General features: G+C 47.0%; 1 protein-coding gene across 2 annotated transcripts in view; it reads right to left on the bottom strand.

Annotated features, from left to right (window-relative positions):
• The window catches only part of cdc14ab (cell division cycle 14Ab), a 25,527-nt gene extending 6,814 nt beyond the window's left edge, over positions 1 to 18,713 (bottom strand). For both annotated transcript variants that reach the window (XR_013790440.1, XM_079506309.1), the window contains exons 1-13: positions 18,481 to 18,713; positions 15,957 to 16,047; positions 15,206 to 15,281; positions 13,436 to 13,528; positions 11,486 to 11,565; positions 10,932 to 10,998; positions 10,417 to 10,479; positions 10,224 to 10,311; positions 8,790 to 9,020; positions 8,404 to 8,542; positions 7,092 to 7,269; positions 3,078 to 3,163; positions 661 to 720 (exon numbers count right to left, since the gene is read on the bottom strand). Coding sequence is in view for 1 of the 2 variants with exons in the window: in XM_079506309.1 (XP_079362435.1) it covers positions 661 to 720; positions 3,078 to 3,163; positions 7,092 to 7,269; positions 8,404 to 8,542; positions 8,790 to 9,020; positions 10,224 to 10,311; positions 10,417 to 10,479; positions 10,932 to 10,998; positions 11,486 to 11,565; positions 13,436 to 13,528; positions 15,206 to 15,281; positions 15,957 to 16,047; positions 18,481 to 18,571 (1,343 nt within the window). In the remaining variant the exon portion in view is untranslated. The remainder of the gene's footprint in view (positions 1 to 660; positions 721 to 3,077; positions 3,164 to 7,091; positions 7,270 to 8,403; positions 8,543 to 8,789; positions 9,021 to 10,223; positions 10,312 to 10,416; positions 10,480 to 10,931; positions 10,999 to 11,485; positions 11,566 to 13,435; positions 13,529 to 15,205; positions 15,282 to 15,956; positions 16,048 to 18,480) is intronic.
• Positions 18,714 to 19,512: the final 799 nt, after the last annotated feature.

Raw genomic sequence — 19,512 nt, 5'->3', positions numbered from 1 at the left:
TGATAGTAAGCCCATATATGGGCTGTGTGACAGTAGAACCTCCAGTAATGATAGTAAGCCCATATATGGGCTGTGTGACAGTAGAACCTCCAGTAATGATAGTAAGCCCATATATGGGCTGTGTGACAGTAGAACCTCCAGTAATGAGGTGTCATCGGAATGGAACAACTACAAAGAGAGCTACCTCGAATGTTAAAATAAACCTCCTATTGTTAAAATAAAATATAGTATTTACATAACTTGATTGTTTACTGTAGCTTATTCCTTAAACAAAAACATAGTTTTCAAAGTTTTAAACTGGAAAAGGAAACATTTCAACTGGAAAAGGAAACATTTCAAGCAGAAAGTAAAAAGTACGCTATGGGGGTCCCTGGCATATCTCTTCAAATGGGGGTCCGCAGGTCTAACTAGTGTCAATTTGGGGGTCCTTGACATGAAAATAATTGAGAACCACTCACTCTTGGATATTGTTTAGAATTGTTTTAACATGTATAATAAAAAGCTAAATACCTTGGGAGAGAAATCGCAATAACAAATTGAATAATTAATTAAGGATCACAAAAAGAACACAATCCTAGAGTTTTAAAATCTGAAATTATTTGTAAATGCGGAGCGCCACACGCGCGCGCACACGCACACGCACACACACACAGTGTGTACCTGGGTGGTGGTTGCGTAGCAGAGCGGCTGTGTTGTTGTTGCATCTTCATCTCTTCAAGTCTGAAAAACAACAGAACCATCGAGCAAGGCACTGGGTGAGGGTTCTACTGCGTGGGCGGGCGGACGGACGTGTATAAATACCTCAGAGCTCCACTAGGGGGTTAATAGGGTGTAATACCTCAGAGCTCCACTAGGGGGTTAATAGGGTGTAATACCTCAGATCTCCACTAGGGGGTTAATAGGGTGTAATACCTCAGAGCTCCACTAGGGGGTTAATAGGGTGTAATACCTCAGAGCTCCACTAGGGGGTTAATAGGGTGTAATACCTCAGATCTCCACTAGGGGGTTAATAAGGTGTAATACCTCAGAGCTCCACTAGGGGGTGTAATACCTCAGAGCTCCACTAGGGGGTTAATAGGGTGTAATACCTCAGAGCTCCACTAGGGGGTGTAATACCTCAGAGCTCCACTAGGGGGTTAATAGGGTGTAATACCTCAGCGCTCCACTAGGGGGTGTAATACCTCAGAGCTCCACTAGGGGGTTAATAGGGTGTAATACCTCAGAGCTCCACTAGGGGGTTAATAGGGTGTAATACCTCAGAGCTCCACTAGGGGGTAATAGGGTGTAATACCTCAGAGCTCCACTAGGGGGTTAATAGGTGTAATACCTCAGAGCTCCACTAACGGGGTTAATAGGGTGTAATACCTCAGAGCTCCACTAGGGGGTTAATATGGTGTAATACCTCAGAGCTCCACTAGGGGGTTAATAGGGTGTAATACCTCAGAGCTCCACTAGGGGGTGTAATACCTCAGAGCTCCACTAGGGGGTTAATAGGGTGTAATACCTCAGAGCTCCACTAGGGGGTGTAATACCTCAGAGCTCCACTAGGGGGTTAATAGGGTGTAATACCTCAGAGCTCCACTAGGGGGTTAATAGGGTGTAATACCACAGAGCTCCACTAGGGGGTTAATAGGGTGTAATACCTCAGAGCTCCACTAGGGGGTTAATAGGGTGTAATACCTCAGAGCTCCACTAGGGGGTTAATAGGGTGTAATACCTCAGAGCTCCACTAGGAGGTTAATAGGGTGTAATACCTCAGAGCTCCACTAGGAGGTTAATAGGGTGTAATACCTCAGAGCTCCACTAGGGGGTTAATAGGGTGTAATACCTCAGAGCTCCACTAGGGGGTTAATAGGGTGTAATACCTCAGCGCTCCACTAGGGGGTTATTAGGGTGTAATACCTCAGAGCTCCACTAGGGGGTTAATAGGGTGTAATACCTCAGAGCTCCACTAGGGGGTGTAATACCTCAGAGCTCCACTAGGGGGTTAATAGGGTGTAATACCTCAGCGCTCCACTAGGGGGTGTAATACCTCAGAGCTCCACTAGGGGGTTAATAGGGTGTAATACCTCAGAGCTCCACTAGGGGGTTAATAGGGTGTAATACCTCAGAGCTCCACTAGGGGGTAATAGGGTGTAATACCTCAGAGCTCCACTAGGGGGTTAATAGGGTGTAATACCTCAGAGCTCCACTAGGGGGTTAATAGGGTGTAATACCTCAGAGCTCCACTAGGGGGTTAATAGGGTGTAATACCTCAGAGCTCCACTAGGGGGTTAATAGGGTGTAATACCTCAGCGCTCCACTAGGGGGTTAATAGGGTGTAATACCTCAGAGCTCCACTAGGGGGTTAATAGGGTGTAATACCTCAGAGCTCCACTAGGGGGTTAATAGGGTGTAATACCTCAGCGCTCCACTAGGGGGTTAATAGGGTGTAATACCTCAGAGCTCCACTAGGGGGTTAATAGGGTGAAATACATCAGAGCTCCACTAGGGGGTGTAATACCTCAGAGCTCCACTAGGGGGTTAATAGGGTGTAATACCTCAGAGCTCCACTAGGGGGTTAATAGGGTGTAATACCTCAGCGCTCCACTAGGGGGTTAATAGGGTGTAATACCTCAGAGCTCCACTAGGGGGTTAATAGGGTGAAATACATCAGAGCTCCACTAGGGGGTGTAATACCTCAGAGCTCCACTAGGGGGTCAATAGGGTGTAATACCTCAGAGCTCCACTAGGGGGTTAATAGGGTGTAATACCTCAGAGCTCCACTAGGGGGTCAATAGGGTGTAATACCTCAGAGCTCCACTAGGGGGTTAATAGGGTGTAATACCTCAGAGCTCCACTAGGGGGTTAATAGGGTGTAATACCTCAGAGCTCCACTAGGGGGTTAATAGGGTGTAATACCTCAGAGCTCCACTAGGGGGTTAATAGGGTGTAATACCTCAGAGCTCCACTAGGGGGTTAATAGGGTGTAATACCTCAGAGCTCCACTAGGGGGTTAATAGGGTGAAATACATCAGAGCTCCACTAGGGGGTGTAATACCTCAGAGCTCCACTAGGGGGTTAATAGGGTGTAATACCTCAGCGCTCCAGTAGTTGCACAGCGAGGTTGTCTCCTCCCCTTCAACGCTCGTAGTTTATCTCCCTGAGTGACCGATAACCCTTCCTGTGAGAGAGCACGCACACACACACACACACACACACACACACACACACACACACACACACACACACACACACACACACACACACACACACACACACACACACACACACACACACACACACACACACACACACACACACACACACACACACACACACACACACACACACACACACACACACACACACACACACACACACACACACACACACACACACACACACACACACACACACACACAGGGTGCACGATTATTCAATAAATACTCTTTTCCAAGTGTCTGTTTTAAGAAATGAATGAGATGAGTACACAAATTAAATGCAGAAAGATGTAAAAAAATTGTTTATTTTTACTTAAAATGGAATAATCGTGCACCCCTAATTGTTAATGATTGTGTGTGTGTGTGTGTGTGTGTGCGTGCGTGCGTGCGCCGCGTGCGCGCGTATATGCGTGTGCATGTGTGTGTGTGTGTGCATGTATATTATACGTGCACACTAGGCATGTGAATCTCAGCACTGAGGCCGATTGGATACGCATCTCGATGCACTGAGGCCGATTCGATACGCATCTCCATGCACTGAGGCCGATTGGATACGCATCTCCATGCACTGAGGCCGATTGGATACGCATCTCCATGCACTGAGGCCGATTGGATACGCATCTCGATGCACTGAGGCCGATTGGATACGCATCTCCATGCACTGAGGCCGATTGGATACGCATCTCCATGCACTGAGGCCGATTGGATACGCATCTCGATGCACTGAGGCCGATTGGATACGCATCTCGATGCACTGAGGCCGATTGGATACGCATCTCCATGCACTGAGGCCGATTGGATACGCATCTCCATGCACTGAGGCCGATTGGATACGCATCTCCATGCACTGAGGCCGATTGGATACGCATCTCCATGCACTGAGGCCGATTCGATACGCATCTCCATGCACTGAGGCCGATTGGATACGCATCTCGATGCACTGAGGCCGATTGGATACGCATCTCGATGCACTGAGGCCGATTGGATACGCATCTCGATGCACTGAGGCCGATTGGATACGCATCTCGATGCACTGAGGCCGATTCGATACGCATCTCCATGCACTGAGGCCGATTGGATACGCATCTCGATGCACTGAGGCCGATTGGATACGCATCTCGATGCACTGAGGCCGATTGGATACGCATCTCGATGCACTGAGGCCGATTGGATACGCATCTCGATGCACTGAGGCCGATTCGATACGCATCTCCATGCACTGAGGCCGATTGGATACGCATCTCCATGCACTGAGGCCGATTGGATACGCATCTCCATGCACTGAGGCCGATTGGATACGCATCTCCATGCACTGAGGCCGATTGGATACGCATCTCCATGCACTGAGGCCGATTGGATACGCATCTCGATGCACTGAGGCCGATTGGATACGCATCTCCATGCACTGAGGCCGATTGGATACGCATCTCGATGCACTGAGGCCGATTGGATACGCATCTCGATGCACTGAGGCCGATTGGATACGCATCTCGATGCACTGAGGCCGATTGGATACGCATCTCGATGCACTGAGGCCGATTGGATACGCATCTCGATGCACTGAGGCCGATTGGATACGCATCTCGATGCACTGAGGCCGATTGGATACGCATCTCGATGCACTGAGGCCGATTGGATACGCATCTCGATGCACTGAGGCCGATTCGATACGCATCTCGATGCACTGAGGCCGATTCGATACGCATCTCGATGCACTGAGGCCGATTGGATACGCATCTCGATGCACTGAGGCCGATTCGATACGCATCTCGATGCACTGAGGCCGATTCGATATCCAATCGGCATCTCGATGCACTGCCAGCGATACCATACTTTAGAGATACATGGAATCTCCTGGCGATACGATTCACCCCTCTTCAGATACGATGCGATTCACCCCTCTTCAGATACGATGCGATTCACCCCTCTTCAGATACGATGCAATACGATTCACCCCTCTTCAGATACGATGCGATTCACCCCTCTTCAGATACGATGCAATACGATTCACCCCTCTTCAGATACCATGCGATACGATTCACCCCTCTTCAGATACCATGCGATACGATTCACCCCTCTTCAGATACCATGCGATACGATTCACCCCTCTTCAGATACGATGCGATACCATTCACCCCTCTTCAGATACGATGCGATACCATTCACCCCTCTTCAGATACGATTCACCCCTCTTCAGATACGATTCACCCCTCTTCAGATACGATGTGATACGATTCACCCCTCTTCAGATACGATTCACCCCTCTTCAGATACGATTCACCCCTCTTCAGATACGATTCACCCCTCTTCAGATACGATTCACCCCTCTTCAGATACGATTCACCCCTCTTCAGATACGATGCGACTTAATGGCGATTCAATTCTGGACATTGCGATACGATGCGATACGGTGCGATTAGATGGCGATTTAACACAATATAAAGGGTTTATATTAAAGCTCTGTTAATTTCCTAAAACATGTAAAAAAATGCATTACATTTAAATTAAAGCAATTTATTGTTTTACTGTAGGTTAGTATTATAGCTCTGCATCTCAAACAACCCAACTTATAGAATTCTGTCAGTAAACAAAGGGTCTGCTCTCTGCTGGTTATTGTGTTAGATTACTAATCATAGGCTATAGTATATCATTATTATATACTGTATACCATAAAGGTCAATTTGAGGTTTTGAGTATAGAGGGTTTAAGAGATTAAAATGTAATAGCCTATCGTTCATCAATTAATGTTACTAACATAAATAGAAAAGAAACAAATAAACAAAACATTAATTTACAGGTCACACTGGTAGTGCTGTCAAACAAGTCTATATGTCTAGTTTAATCTGCAACACAGTTTTATAATATAATAGCCTATGTATAGTGGGGGGGTCCCTGCTTGATCTCTCTCTCACTCTCAGCTAAGGGGTCCTTGGCTTGACCTGAAAAACATGGAAGACCCTGGCCTGCATGTATTATTAACGTTTTAAATACATAGCAGATGCAGATCTACAAGCTCACAACGCGTCTCATCCCCGCCACGCTGTGAGCTTGTGGATCTGCAATTGTAGGCGTGCGACACCGTCGTGCTGCAAGAATATAAATGAGGCTTCTATCCCAGAGAACAGCAGGGGAAAGCTGGACAGTGGAAAGTAGTGAAACGGTTGAAAATGACTTTAAACACAAGCAGTACACCCGACTGTGACGTTGTTGTTGTTGTATACACGTGTGTGCAGACTGCAGAAGCTTTCTTTAATTACAAATTGATGATCACGACGCAGATTCGCATTTGCGTCGGAGAATCAGCAAGAACAGCTGTGGATCATTACCAGCCCGCAGCGCTACAGTGAAAAGTCAACAACTGATCAACGGACAAAGCTTGGACAGCGATTTTACGAAGCTAAACGTGGTGCTTCTCTTGTTTAACCCGTGGGGCTCACTTCTGTTAGTCGCGGGTGCTCTTTAGTCTGTTTGTTGTCTCAACGCGTCTACTCTGCACCGTCGTACGGCAGCTTCTGTTCACGGACTGTGTGCGCTGCAGCGCGCAGACCTTTTATTTCTTCCTTTTCTGATGGTGCGTTCAACGCGCCTCGGAAACACAGAATAGGGTGAAATACAACATGAAAAAAACGGTTCAAGTTGTGCAACCCTGGATTTTACCGCTGCAAGCACTCCGCGAACGATGCATCGAGATTTCACCCGTCAATTGTATCCGATACACAGTGAATGAACCGATGCACACGCATCGCGCACGTCTGTATCGATGTATCGATACGTATCGATTATTTTCACATGCCTAACGTATATGCGTGTGCAAGTGTGTGTGTGTGTGTCTGTCTGTGTGTGTGCACGTATATGCGTGTGCATGTGTGTGTGTGTGTGCACCTATACCTCTTGTTGGTCCAGGCTGGCATTGTGGGCTGGGTTGACATTGTGGGCGGAGCTAAGCGGGGTGGGGCCGATGGTGAGGTCATCCATGGTGGATATGAGACGGGACACGCCCACTTCATCCTGATTGGCTGTCTGGGTACGCAGGCCGTCGCCTTGCAGCCACAGGAACGCCTGCTTCCTGTCCACACAGGAAGGAGAAAAATGAATGACACTTGTGTGAAGTGAGGGGCGTCTAGCCTCTTTAAATAAACATTAAAGGTCCATAGACTTGGCTGCCACGTGATGTCACAATGATGTCACAGGGTTAGGGTTACCCTAACGTGTTCCGTGGAACTAAAAGATGATAATGGGGCTCGTCTGTCTGTCTGTCTGTCTGTCTGTCTGTCTGTCTCCAGTGTATTTTATATATAAATAAAGATGGTCACTGAGCTCTCATTGACTCCAATGTATTTTATATATAAATAGAGCTGGTCACTGAGCTCTCATTGACTCCAATGTATTTTATATATAAATAGAGCTGGTCACTGAGCTCTCATTGACTCCAGTGTATTTTATATATAAATAGAGCTGGTCACTGAGCTCTCATTGACTCCAGTGTATTTTATATATAAATAGAGCTGGTCACTGAGCTCTCATTGACTCCAATGTATTTTATATATAAATAGAGCTGGTCACTGAGCTCTCATTGACTACAATGTATTTTATATATAAATAGAGCTGGTCACTGAGCTCTCATTGACTCCAATGTATTTTATATATAAATAGAGCTGGTCACTGAACTCTCATTGACTCCAGTGTATTCTGCCGAACTTCTGGGTGCAGTTTGGCTCCCATGGTGCGACGAATCTGCCGTCTGGAATTGCGTGATAGCGAAAATGACGTTGGTGACCTTACGGTGACCTTTGACCTTACCTCCATTTAATATACCTTGCTCAAAGCTTCCTTGCACTCTTCCAAGGACTGTCTAAGAGGACGAGACGCGAAGACCGTACGGGCGACGACATGTTGCTCCATGGAAGGAAAGAAACATGCGCAGTTGAGACCAGGAAGTTGTACATGCACAAATTTGGGCATGTACAACTTCCTGGTCTCAACTGCGCATGTTTCTTTCCTTCCATGGAGCAACATGTCGTCGCCCGTACGGTCTTCGCGTCTCGTCCTCTTTAGATAGTCCTTGCACTCTTCCAGGAAGTTGTGCTGTGGACCAATCACAATTCAACTCACTCTTCCAGGAAGTTGTGCTGTGGACCAATCACAACTCAACTCACTCTTCCAGGAAGTTGTGCTGTGGACCAATCACAACTCAACTCACTCTTCCAGGAAGTTCTGCTGTGGACCAATCACGGAGCCCGGTCTGCAGATCCTCAGCCAGGCGATGGCCTCGCCCGCCGTGAAGCGGTAATGCTTCATCATATAACAGCCAATCAGAGTCCCCGTTCGCCCAAGACCCGCTGGAGAGAGAGAGGGGGGGGAGGGGGGGGGGGGGAGGAGATCCTTATAGATCTGGTCATTGTTATTTTAAACCCGAGTTTTAACACAATCTGTGCTGAAACGAGAATATCTAAAAAAAACTCTCTCTCTATATATATGTTAATGAGGTTATGAATAATTAATTAACCTTTACAGTGGACGGCCAGCTGTGTTCTCAAATATGTAGTTATTATAATATGTTAATGAGGTCATGAATAATTAATTAACCTTTACAGTGGACGGCCAGTGCTCCCTCCGTGTTCTCACAGATGTGCAGGAAGCGCCTGGTGATGATGTCAGAGGGGGTGGAGCCATCTAGGAAGAACAGCTCGTAGTGGTTGAAGCCGGCGTCCGTAAACCTCCGCGAATCATAGACCTTCTTATTGAGACGGATCACCGTGGTTACGTTGTGCTTCCTGAAGTATGGGAAATAAGCCTCTGGAGCATGGAGCGGGTAGCCTAGGAGAGAGGAGAGGAGACGAGGAGAGGAGACAAGGAGGAGACAAGGTTACGTTGTGCTTCTTGAAGTATGGGAAATAAGCCTCTGGAGCGTGGGGTGGTAGCCTAGGAGAGAGGAGACGAGGAGACGAGGAGAGGAGACAAGGTTACGTTGTGCTTCCTGAAGTATGGGAAATAAGCCTTAAGGTGTAATATTAACTCTTAGGATGTAATATTAACTCTTAGGGTGTAATATTAACTCTTAGGGTGTAATCATCCCAGCTCCTAATCCAGACAACAGTCCTGTCAAAACTTGACTATTGTAACTCTCTCCTTACTGGCCTACCGGCATGTGCACTGAAGCCTCTCCAACTGATCCAAAATGCCGCAGCTCGCTTGGTCTTCAACCAGCCAAAATTCTCACATGTCTCCCCCCTGCTCCGCTCCCTGCACTGGCTCCCGGTCGCTGCCCGCACAGAATACAAAACTCTGATGTTGGCATTTAAAGCAACCAAAGGTATGGCTCCCCCATATCTTGCCAGCATGATTGAACCCTACAAACCCTCCCGCGCACTCAGATCAGCCAACGCAGGGAAGCTGGAAGTACCCTCACTAAAAACGCCGGGACAACGCTCCACACGTCCCAAACTCTTCTCCCTTCTGGCCCCAAAACTGTGGAATGCACTTCCCGTTGCAATCAGAACTGCAGCATCACTCCCGATCTTCCGCCGTAGTCTGAAAACCCACCTTTTCAGACTCCATCATGGCCCATAGCACTTACCCTACCCCCTTAGACAGCACTTCTTAGACTTTTATAGCATTTGAAACAGACTTATAGCATGTCATGTAGACAGCACAATAAGTGCATTGTATGTAGTCATAGCACTTCATAGTATATATGTACAGCATAGTATAGCATATATGTGTAGTTTATATGTATAGTGTCATTATATAGATATGTTCTAGTTATAGTTTATATGTATAGTGTCATTATATAGATATGTTCTAGTCACGGTCTTAGCTTACGCATGTTTCGCGATAAATGCATTTTTTTACATATGTGATGTATTCCCATGCTTTTTGTTCTTGCCTATTGTAAGTCGCTCTGGATTAAGAGCGTCTGCTAAATGCCTAAATTGTAAATTGTAAATTGTATTAACTCTTAGGGTGTAATATTAACTCTTTAGGGTGTAATATAGGGTGTAATATTAACTCTTTACTGACCGTTCTCAGTCTTACTCTTCGGGTGTGGTCCGCTGAAGGCCAGGAACTTCCCAGGAACGATCCAGTTGAAATCTCCGTTCTCCACACGCTGAAAATATAAAATATATAAAATATAATATTATACTATTAGTAATAATAATATGAAGTCTCTGCTGTGAATATCTATGTAATGTAATAGTATTAAATGTATTACCTCATAGTGTTCATATTCTTCCACATCAAACGTTTCAAAGTCAAAGAATCCGTGTTGAAGAGCCTGAAACACAACACAAATATAGTGATTAATCCCAGAGACCTCCCATCCAGATGGGGGCGCTGCAGTGCAGTGATCCCAGAGACCCCCCATCCAGATGTGGGCGCTGCAGTGATCCCAGAGACCTCCCATCCAGATGGGGGCGCTGCAGTGATCCCAGAGACCTCCCATCCAGATGGGGGCGCTGCAGTGATCCCAGAGACCTCCCATCCAGATGGGGGCGCTGCAGTGCAGTGATCCCAGAGACCTCCCATCCAGATGGGGGCGCTGCAGTGATCCCAGAGACCTCCCATCCAGATGGGGGCGCTGCAGTGATCCCAGAGACCTCCCATCCAGATGGGGGCGCTGCAGTGCAGTGATCCCAGATACCTCCCATCCAGATGGGGGCGCTGCAGTGATCCCAGAGACCTCCCATCCAGATGGGGGCGCTACAGTGCAGTGTATGTAACACTAACCTTCCTGATTCCCTGCAGACAGTCCAAGATGGTGAGGTTGAAGGTGCAATTCCCAAACGATGCATCCCTGAAACACCACACACTGTTTATATATAACCCTAACCCTATATATACACACATATATATACACATATATATATATATATATATATATATCCCCTAACTAACACACATTGTTTATGTGAAAACATCAATCAATACATTTCAGACACTGTAGTATCTGAGCCTGAATGTCAGACTGGGGTGGTAAATGGTAAATGGTAAATGGTGCATTTATATAGCGCCTTTATCCAAGGCGCTTTACATAGATTGTGCATTACATTCACCCATTCATACACCGATTGCGGCGGAAGCCATGCAAGGTACCAACCAGCACATCGGGAGCAATTTGGGGTTCAGTGTCTTGCCCAAGGACACTTCGACATGTAGACAGGAGGAGCCGGGATTCGAACCGCCGACACATGGATCATTGGACGACCTGCTCTACCTCCTGAGCCACAGTCGCCCCGCGTGCGTGCGTGCGTGCGTGCGTGCGTGCGTGTGTGCGTGCGTACCTGAAAGGAAGGTAGGAAGCATTGGATCCAGAGATCAGAGCTCTGTAAGCCTCTTCTGGAGTCTTCTTCATATAGATCACCTGATAGAGACAGACAGACAGGCAGGCAGGCAGGCAGGCAGGCAGACAGACAGACAGGCAGGCAGGCAGACAGACAGACAGACAGGCAGACAGACAGACAGACAGACAGACAGACAGACAGACAGACAGACAGAAAATTGGAGAATCTTAATTTCCCTCCATGTCTAACATAAAACTCTACATTTTGCTGACATACAGAAATAATACAAAATGCATAATATTCCTTAATCAAATATGTATTTGACCATTTGAGATACAGAGCCAGGCGATGGAATCTCTGTATGACCTGGTCTGTCTTATAAACCCCATAGCTGGTAAGGTCTGTGTCTTAGAAACCCCATAGCTGGTAAGGTCTGTCTCTTATAAACCCCATAGCTGGTAAGGTCTGTGTGTTTTATAAACCACATAGCTGGTAAAGGCCTGTCTCTTATAAACCCCATAGCTGGTAAGGTCTGTCTTATAAACCCCATAGCTGGTAAAGGTCTGTGTCCCTTATAAACCCCATAGCTGGTAAGGTCTGTGCGTCTTAATAAACCCCATAGCTGGTAAAGGCCTCTGTGTCTTATAAGCCCCATAGCTGGTAAGGTCTGTGTCCCTTATAAACCCCATAGCTGGTAAGGTATGTGTGTCTTATAAACCCCATAGCTGGTAAAGGCACTGCTTCACAGTAATCTAAGATCATAGGTAAACCAGAGCCTTAGATATAGACAGTTACGCAAACTGTGTTCACTTCATGGGGCTTCAGTCCAATGGAGGCTCTCCTACATAGACTTCTATTGGCTTCAGTCCAATGGAGGCTCTCCTACATAGACTTCTATTGGCTTCAGTCCAATGGAGGCTCTCCTACATAGACTACTATTGGCTTCAGTCCAATGGAGGCTCTCCTACATAGACTTCTATTGGCTTCAGTCCAATGGAGGCTCTCCTACATAGACTTCTATTGGCTTCAGTCCAATGGAGGCTCTCCTACATAGACTTCTATTGGCTTCAGTCCAATGGAGGCTCTCCTACATAGACTTCTATTGGCTTCAGTCCAATGGCGGCTCTCCTCCATAGACTTCTATTGGCTTCAGTCCAATGGAGGCTCTCCTACATAGACTTCTATAGGCTTCAGTCCAATGGAGGCTCTCCTACATAGACTTCTATTGGCTTCAGTCCAATGGAGGCTCTCCTACATAGACTTCTATTGAGAATGGGGACAACCAACTGGGACAAGTCCTGGACCGGAAGTAGGCATAAATGCATTGGACTCAGCCCAGCTTTAATGATCTTAAATCCCTTTATTTTTGATTGTTTTGTAGTAATAGTAGAACATAAACATTACAGAGGCTTTAGTTGTTACTGTACTTTAAAACAGTTGTCATGTTGCACACGTGCTTAAAATAGCTCTTATTTGCGCCGCCCCTCGTTGAAGACAATGTATTTCCAACTCCAGCTTGTCTCAGTTCAGGATGCATGAACAGTGCTGGGTTTCTGCCCCCTCAATGTCCTAACTCTTCTATTAGATGGCTCTGGGTTTCTGCCCCCTCAATGTCCTAACTCTTCTATTAGATGGCTCTGGGTTTCTGACCCCTCAATGTCCTAACTCTTCTATTAGATGGCTCTGGGTTTCTGACCCCTCAATGTCCTAACTCTTCTATTAGATGGCTCTGGGTTTCTGCCCCCTCAATGTCCTAACTCTTCTATTAGATGGCTCTGGGTTTCTGCCCCCTCAATGTCCTAACTCTTCTATTAGATGGCTCTGGGTTTCTGACCCCTCAATGTCCTAACTCTTCTATTAGATGGCTCTGGGTTTCTGCCCCTCAATGTCCTAACTCTTCTATTATATGGCTCTGGTGTAAACCAGCCAATAGGAAGGATTGTTACTCACAGCGTATGCTCCAATCAGCACGGCAGCGTTGGCTCTCTTCCTCTGATCGAAGCTGGTGTAATGAACGATGCGCTTCCTGGTGAGAGTGAACGACTGCACACACACACACACACACACACACACACACACACACACACACACACACACACACACACACACACACACACACACACACACACACACACACACACACACACACACACACACACACACACACACACACACACACACACACACACACACACACACACACACACACACACACACACACACACACACACACACACACACACGTTGTCATGTCGTCCAGTGGAATGCCGTCTCCATGGTAACCAGGACACAAACACAGTGGGAAGCCTTGATTTACTGTCTGTCTGTCTGTCTGTCTGTCTGTCTGTCTGTCTGTCTGTCTGTCTGTCTGTCTGTCTGCCTGCCTGCCTGTCTGTCTGTCTGTCTGTCTGTCTGTCTGTCTGTCTGTCTGTCTGTCTGTCAGTCACATTTATCAGACGCTCTCTCAGATCCAGAGTGATTTACATTAAGCAAGAACAACACATGGTAATAAAATACATCACATACATAGAAATAGTCTTCTAGGTTCATAAGAATCTGTCTTACAGTGGAATATCTATATAATGAAACTATGAGTCTACACTATAGAGTGCTATGTCTACAAAATGATATCTAAGTTACATAAGTTGAGTCTTTGCATATGCCTGTAAGGTCGTCGAGGCTAAGGGAGGGGCTACGGGCTAGGGGAGTGTAGTTGTAGGACTAATGACTGGTCTAACCAATGACTAGTCTAAACCAAAAACTGTCTAAGTAACTAAGTACTGCACCCGCTTTGAAGGCCAGCATCAGAGTTTTGTATTCTGTGCGGGCAGCGACCGGGAGCCAATGGAGGGAGAGGAGAAGGGGGAGGGGCAGCGACCGGGAGCCAATGGAGGGAGAGGAGAAGGGGGGAGACATGCATCTCTCTCTCTCTTCTAACTGACAGTCACTTGTAAACAATCATCACATTCTGACTGCACGGTGTGAGAACTGATGATGAGTTTGTGTGAAATATCTTCAGAGCAGTGTGTGACCCTAAGCCGAACCCTAACCCTAACCCTAACCCTTCAGAGCAGTGTGTGACCCTAAGCCGAACCCTAACCCTAACCCTAACCCTTCAGAGCAGTGTGTGACCCTAAGCCGAACCCTAACCCTAACCCTTCAGAGCAGTGTGTGACCCTAAGCAGTGTGTGACCCTAACCCTAACCCAGTGTGTGACCCTAAGCCGAACCCTAACCCTAACCCTAACCCTAACCCTAACCCTCTTCAGAGCAGTGTGTGACCCTAACCCTAACCCTAACCCTAACCCTTCAGAGCAGTGTGTGACCCTAAGCAGTGTGTGACCCTAAGCAGTGTGTGACCCTAACCCTAACCCAGTGTGTGACCCTAAGCCGAACCCTGTGACCCTTTGTTCAAAACCACTGTGTCCGTGCAAGATGCAGATACTACTCACACGCACACAAACACACACACAAGTGCACGCACACACACACAGTGTGAAAGCACACACCAGGTCTCCATCTCTCTCTCTCTCTCTCTCTCTCTCTCTCTCTCTCTCTCTCTCTCTCAAGTGACATTGTATCATCACATGGTGACATCATCACATGGTGACATCATCACATGGTGACATCATGCATTCCCAGCATTCCTAGCAAGGGAGGGACAGACACTTAAAAAGCGCTGGCTGACCAGGTGAGACAGACAGACAGACAGACGTCTCACCTTCAGCTTCTTGTTCAGTTTGCAGCAGTATCTGTACAGCATGGAGAGGTTGAGAGGACCGAAGTCTGCATAGAAACTACACACACACACACACACACACACACACACACACACACACACACACACACACACACACACACACACACACACACACACACACACACACACACACACACACACACACACACACACACACACACACACACACACACACACACACACACACACACACACACACACACACACACCAAATCTTATGAAACTTTATTTATATAGCATACAAAAACATAGCATCATCCTTTTTCCCACTCTGTATTTACAGTTATTTTTTCCCTGTGATGATGTTGAATTGTGTTGTTATTGTTGTTATTGTGTGTCTATGAATTGATTGCATGGTCCTAAATGGAAACAAGGTGCCCACTGAGCACTTCGGCTTTTAGACTAAATGACCGTCTAAATGACCGTCTAAAAACTGGGGTAAAAATAGTCTAAAAATGAAAGTTTTTTAGCAGTCTGGGCTTAGATTAGACGTTGAAACAACGCAAAAAAACTTTCATTTTTTTTAGACTATTTTTACCCCAGTATTTAGACCAATTTTTTAGCTTTTTTTAGATTGAGTGTTTGACTCTGTTGCATCACCACCATTATGATGACTATTGTCACTTATCACAATTAGGATCGTCATACAAATGTGTGCGTGCGTGCGTGCGTGCGTGCGTGCGTGCGTGCATGCGTGCGTGCGTGCGCTTACTTCTCGTAGATGAACTCGTCGTCCGTACTGAAGTAGTGAGTGTTCGCAGTACTTTTGGGTTTACTTCGTAACGTCGCGAAATACAGACGATCTGAAAATACAATGTACGATAATATTAATAAATATGATTTAAATGCAGACGATCTGGGAAGACATACAATAATATAAATGTGATAAATAACTTCTATATATTATTAGCATAACCCACAATGCATGCACATTTTATCCCAGCTTTGTGCACAGTTCAGGTGTCCAAGTCACAGAGTCACAGAGTCACAGCGTGCTTTCTGGTCTAGAGGGGCGGGTAGCCTGGCCCAGCCAGCGTGCTTTCTGGTCTAGAGGGGCGGGTACTGGTAGCCTGGCCCAGCCAGCGTGCTTTCTGGTCTAGAGGGGCGGGTACTGGTAGCCTGGCCCAGCCAGCGTGCTTTCTGGTCTAGAGGGGCGGGTAGCCTGGCCCAGCCAGCGTGCTTTCTGGTCTAGAGGGGCGGGTACTGGTAGCCTGGCCCAGCCAGCGTGCTTTCTGGTCTAGAGGGGCGGGTACTGGTAGCCTGGCCCAGCCAGCGTGCTTTCTGGTCTAGAGGGGCGGGTAGCCTGGCCCAGCCAGCGTGCTTTCTGGTCTAGAGGGGCGGGTAGCCTGGCCCAGCCAGCGTGCTTTCTGGTCTAGAGGGGCGGGTAGCCTGGCCCAGCCAGCGTGCTTTCTGGTCTAGAGGGGCGGGTACTGGTAGCCTGGCCCAGCCAGCGTGCTTTCTGGTCTAGAGGGGCAGGTACTGGTAGCCTGGCACAGCCAGCGTGCTTTCTGGTCTAGAGGGGCGGGTACTGGTAGCCTGGCCCAGCCAGCGTGCTTTCTGGTCTAGAGGGGCGGGTAGCCTGGCCCAGCCAGCGTGCTTTCTGGTCTAGAGGGGCGGGTAGCCTGGCCCAGCCAGCGTGCTTTCTGGTCTAGAGGGGCGGGTAGCCTGGCCCAGCCAGCGTGCTTTCTGGTCTAGAGGGGCGGGTAGCCTGGCCCAGCCAGCGTGCTTTCTGGTCTAGAGGGGCGGGTAGCCTGGCCCAGCCAGCGTGCTTTCTGGTCTAGAGGGGCAGGTACTGGTAGCCTGGCCCAGCCATCGTGCTTTCTGGTCTAGAGGGGCAGGTAGCCTGGCCCAGCCAGCATGCTTTCTGGTCTAGAGGGGCAGGTAGCCTGGCCCAGCCAGCGTGCTTTCTGGTCTAGAGGGGCAGGTAGCCTGGCCCAGCCAGCGTGCTTTCTGGTCTAGAGGGGCGGGTAGCCTGGCCCAGCCATCGTGCTTTCTGGTCTAGAGGGGCAGGTAGCCTGGCCCAGCCGGCGTGCTTTCTGGTCGCTTTAGTAGCTTTCACTCATTAGACACACTACATTGTTATCATAATTATTACTGTAGTCTTTCATTCATTCGAATGAATGAATGAATGAATGAATGACTACACTACAGTAATAATTATGATTAAATGAATGATAATATTTATTATTATGTCCATGGAAGTTGAAACAACATAATATGCAGATGGGGGTCCACAGACTGATCCATTCATCTGTGGGTCCTTGGCATGAAAAACAACCCATTTAAAGAAATAACAGAAGAAGCATCTTTCTCTATCTCTCACACACACACACACACACACACACACACACACACACACACACACACACACACACACACACACACACAAATAATCAGTATATTTATTATGTACAACTTCCAGGATGTGTGTTTTGTCTCTGTGATCCTCCATGGTGTTTTCATTGATTTGTTGAGTTTCATTAATTCATTATAGGACTATTTTAGTTAAATTAAATAGTTAAAGTTAAAGTTGAATCACATTCTGTCTCTCCGTCCTCCTCCATGACTTCACAGGGTCATGGAGGAACTACGTGGTTTAAAACACTGTTCCATTTACAGCTGAAACATCTACACAAACATCCATGTTTCAGATGTAAAGCTCTCTCCTCAGAGACACGGATATGTTAGGGTTCTGTTCGGGAGGTAGGAGAAACAGTATCTTCACTAGTGTTACATAAAACACATTTTAATCACATCGGTGACCATGTTCTCATTAGGAGTTATGTCATCGGGGTGCAGTACACCTCCCCGCCGATAGGGGCACGTAGTTGACAGTATGGGGTAAACACTGAGAAAAATGGTCACCGTTCGGATTAAAACGTGTTTTATTGAACAACAGTGAAGATACTGGAGGTAAAATCACCCCGAACAGAAAGAGAACATCTGTGGCTCTGAGTTAAGAGCTTTATGTGTGAAATGTAATGATTTATATAGATGTGAGAGTTATAAATGTAGCAGTGAGTTAAAGCAGGTTGACTCTCCTTCATATGAGGCTGAATATCTTCTTATACTAACTTCATCTCGAGCGTCTTATTTATTGCCGTTTTCATGTTAAACTTTGACAACTATAAACTGGTCGTGAATTGATTAAAATAAGTGAGTGAAAACGGAACCACGGGTCGTTTTAATGAACTATAAACACATTTAATTAAACTCTTTAGATAGTGATAAATTACCTTTGATAAACTCCGCGGTTCCCAGCAGCTCCACGTCGTCTGCCATTTTAAATAAAGTTGACAGAAACATAGCGGAATGTTTTATATCCATGACGTTAAATCCATGGATGTTTGATCAACTTTATGAAAGTTAAGTCCAGGGAAGCTTTGAGGACGTTTTAGAGCCGCTAGAAGTTAAAACAAATCAAAACAACTCTCTGTTCTCAGAACAGTGTTCTGCTTCCTCCTACAAGACACACATTCCATTATGACTGTTACACCCACTCTGGTGACCTGTGGAGTCCTGTGACAGCCCCATGTTACACCCACTCTGGTGACCTGTGGAGTCCTGTGACAGCCCCATGTTACACCCACTCTGGTGACCCGTGGAGTCCTGTGACCGCCCCATGTTACACCCACTCTGGTGACCTGTGGAGTCCTGTGACCGCCCCATGTTAAACCCACTCTGGTGACCTGTGGAGTCCTGTGACCATCCCATGTTACACCCACTCTGGTGACCTGTGGAGTCCTGTGACCGCCCCATGTTACACCCACTCTGGTGACCTGTGGAGTCCTGTGCCCGCCCCATGGTGACCCGTGGAGTCCTGTGACCGTCCCATGTTACACCCACTCTGGTGACCTGTGCAATACTGTGACCGTACCGAATCTATGACGTATGAAACTATGAAAGTGAACACAGTGGTGGGAAAAGAAAGCTTTAGTTTTAGATTTAGTTTTGCACGAAAAGCACTCCTTGGGGCCATTAGCCACTTGCCCAAGTGTGATGACAATTTGTTTTTGTTTAATTTAAATAATGGTCACATTTTCAGCATTTAAGACCAAACGAGAAAACAATTTGCGTCAACAGTATTTTTTCTAACTCTAAAATAACCAGCAGGAGTTTGTCACAACTTTCTGTGTAACACCTGGACTTCTTAAAGAGACTGCGCCTAGCAACCAGTTAGATACGGTCACTATGGCGTCCATAGCAACCAATACACACTGGCTGTCTGTCTGTCTGTCTGTCTGTATGTCTGTCTGTCTGTCTGTCTG

The sequence above is a fragment of the Electrona antarctica genome, assembly GCF_951216825.1.
Source record: "Electrona antarctica genome assembly, chromosome: 7".
Taxonomy (NCBI): Eukaryota; Metazoa; Chordata; class Actinopteri; order Myctophiformes; family Myctophidae; genus Electrona; species Electrona antarctica.
Note: the sequence above shows the minus strand (reverse complement) of the source record. Positions and strands in the feature narration are given on the sequence as shown.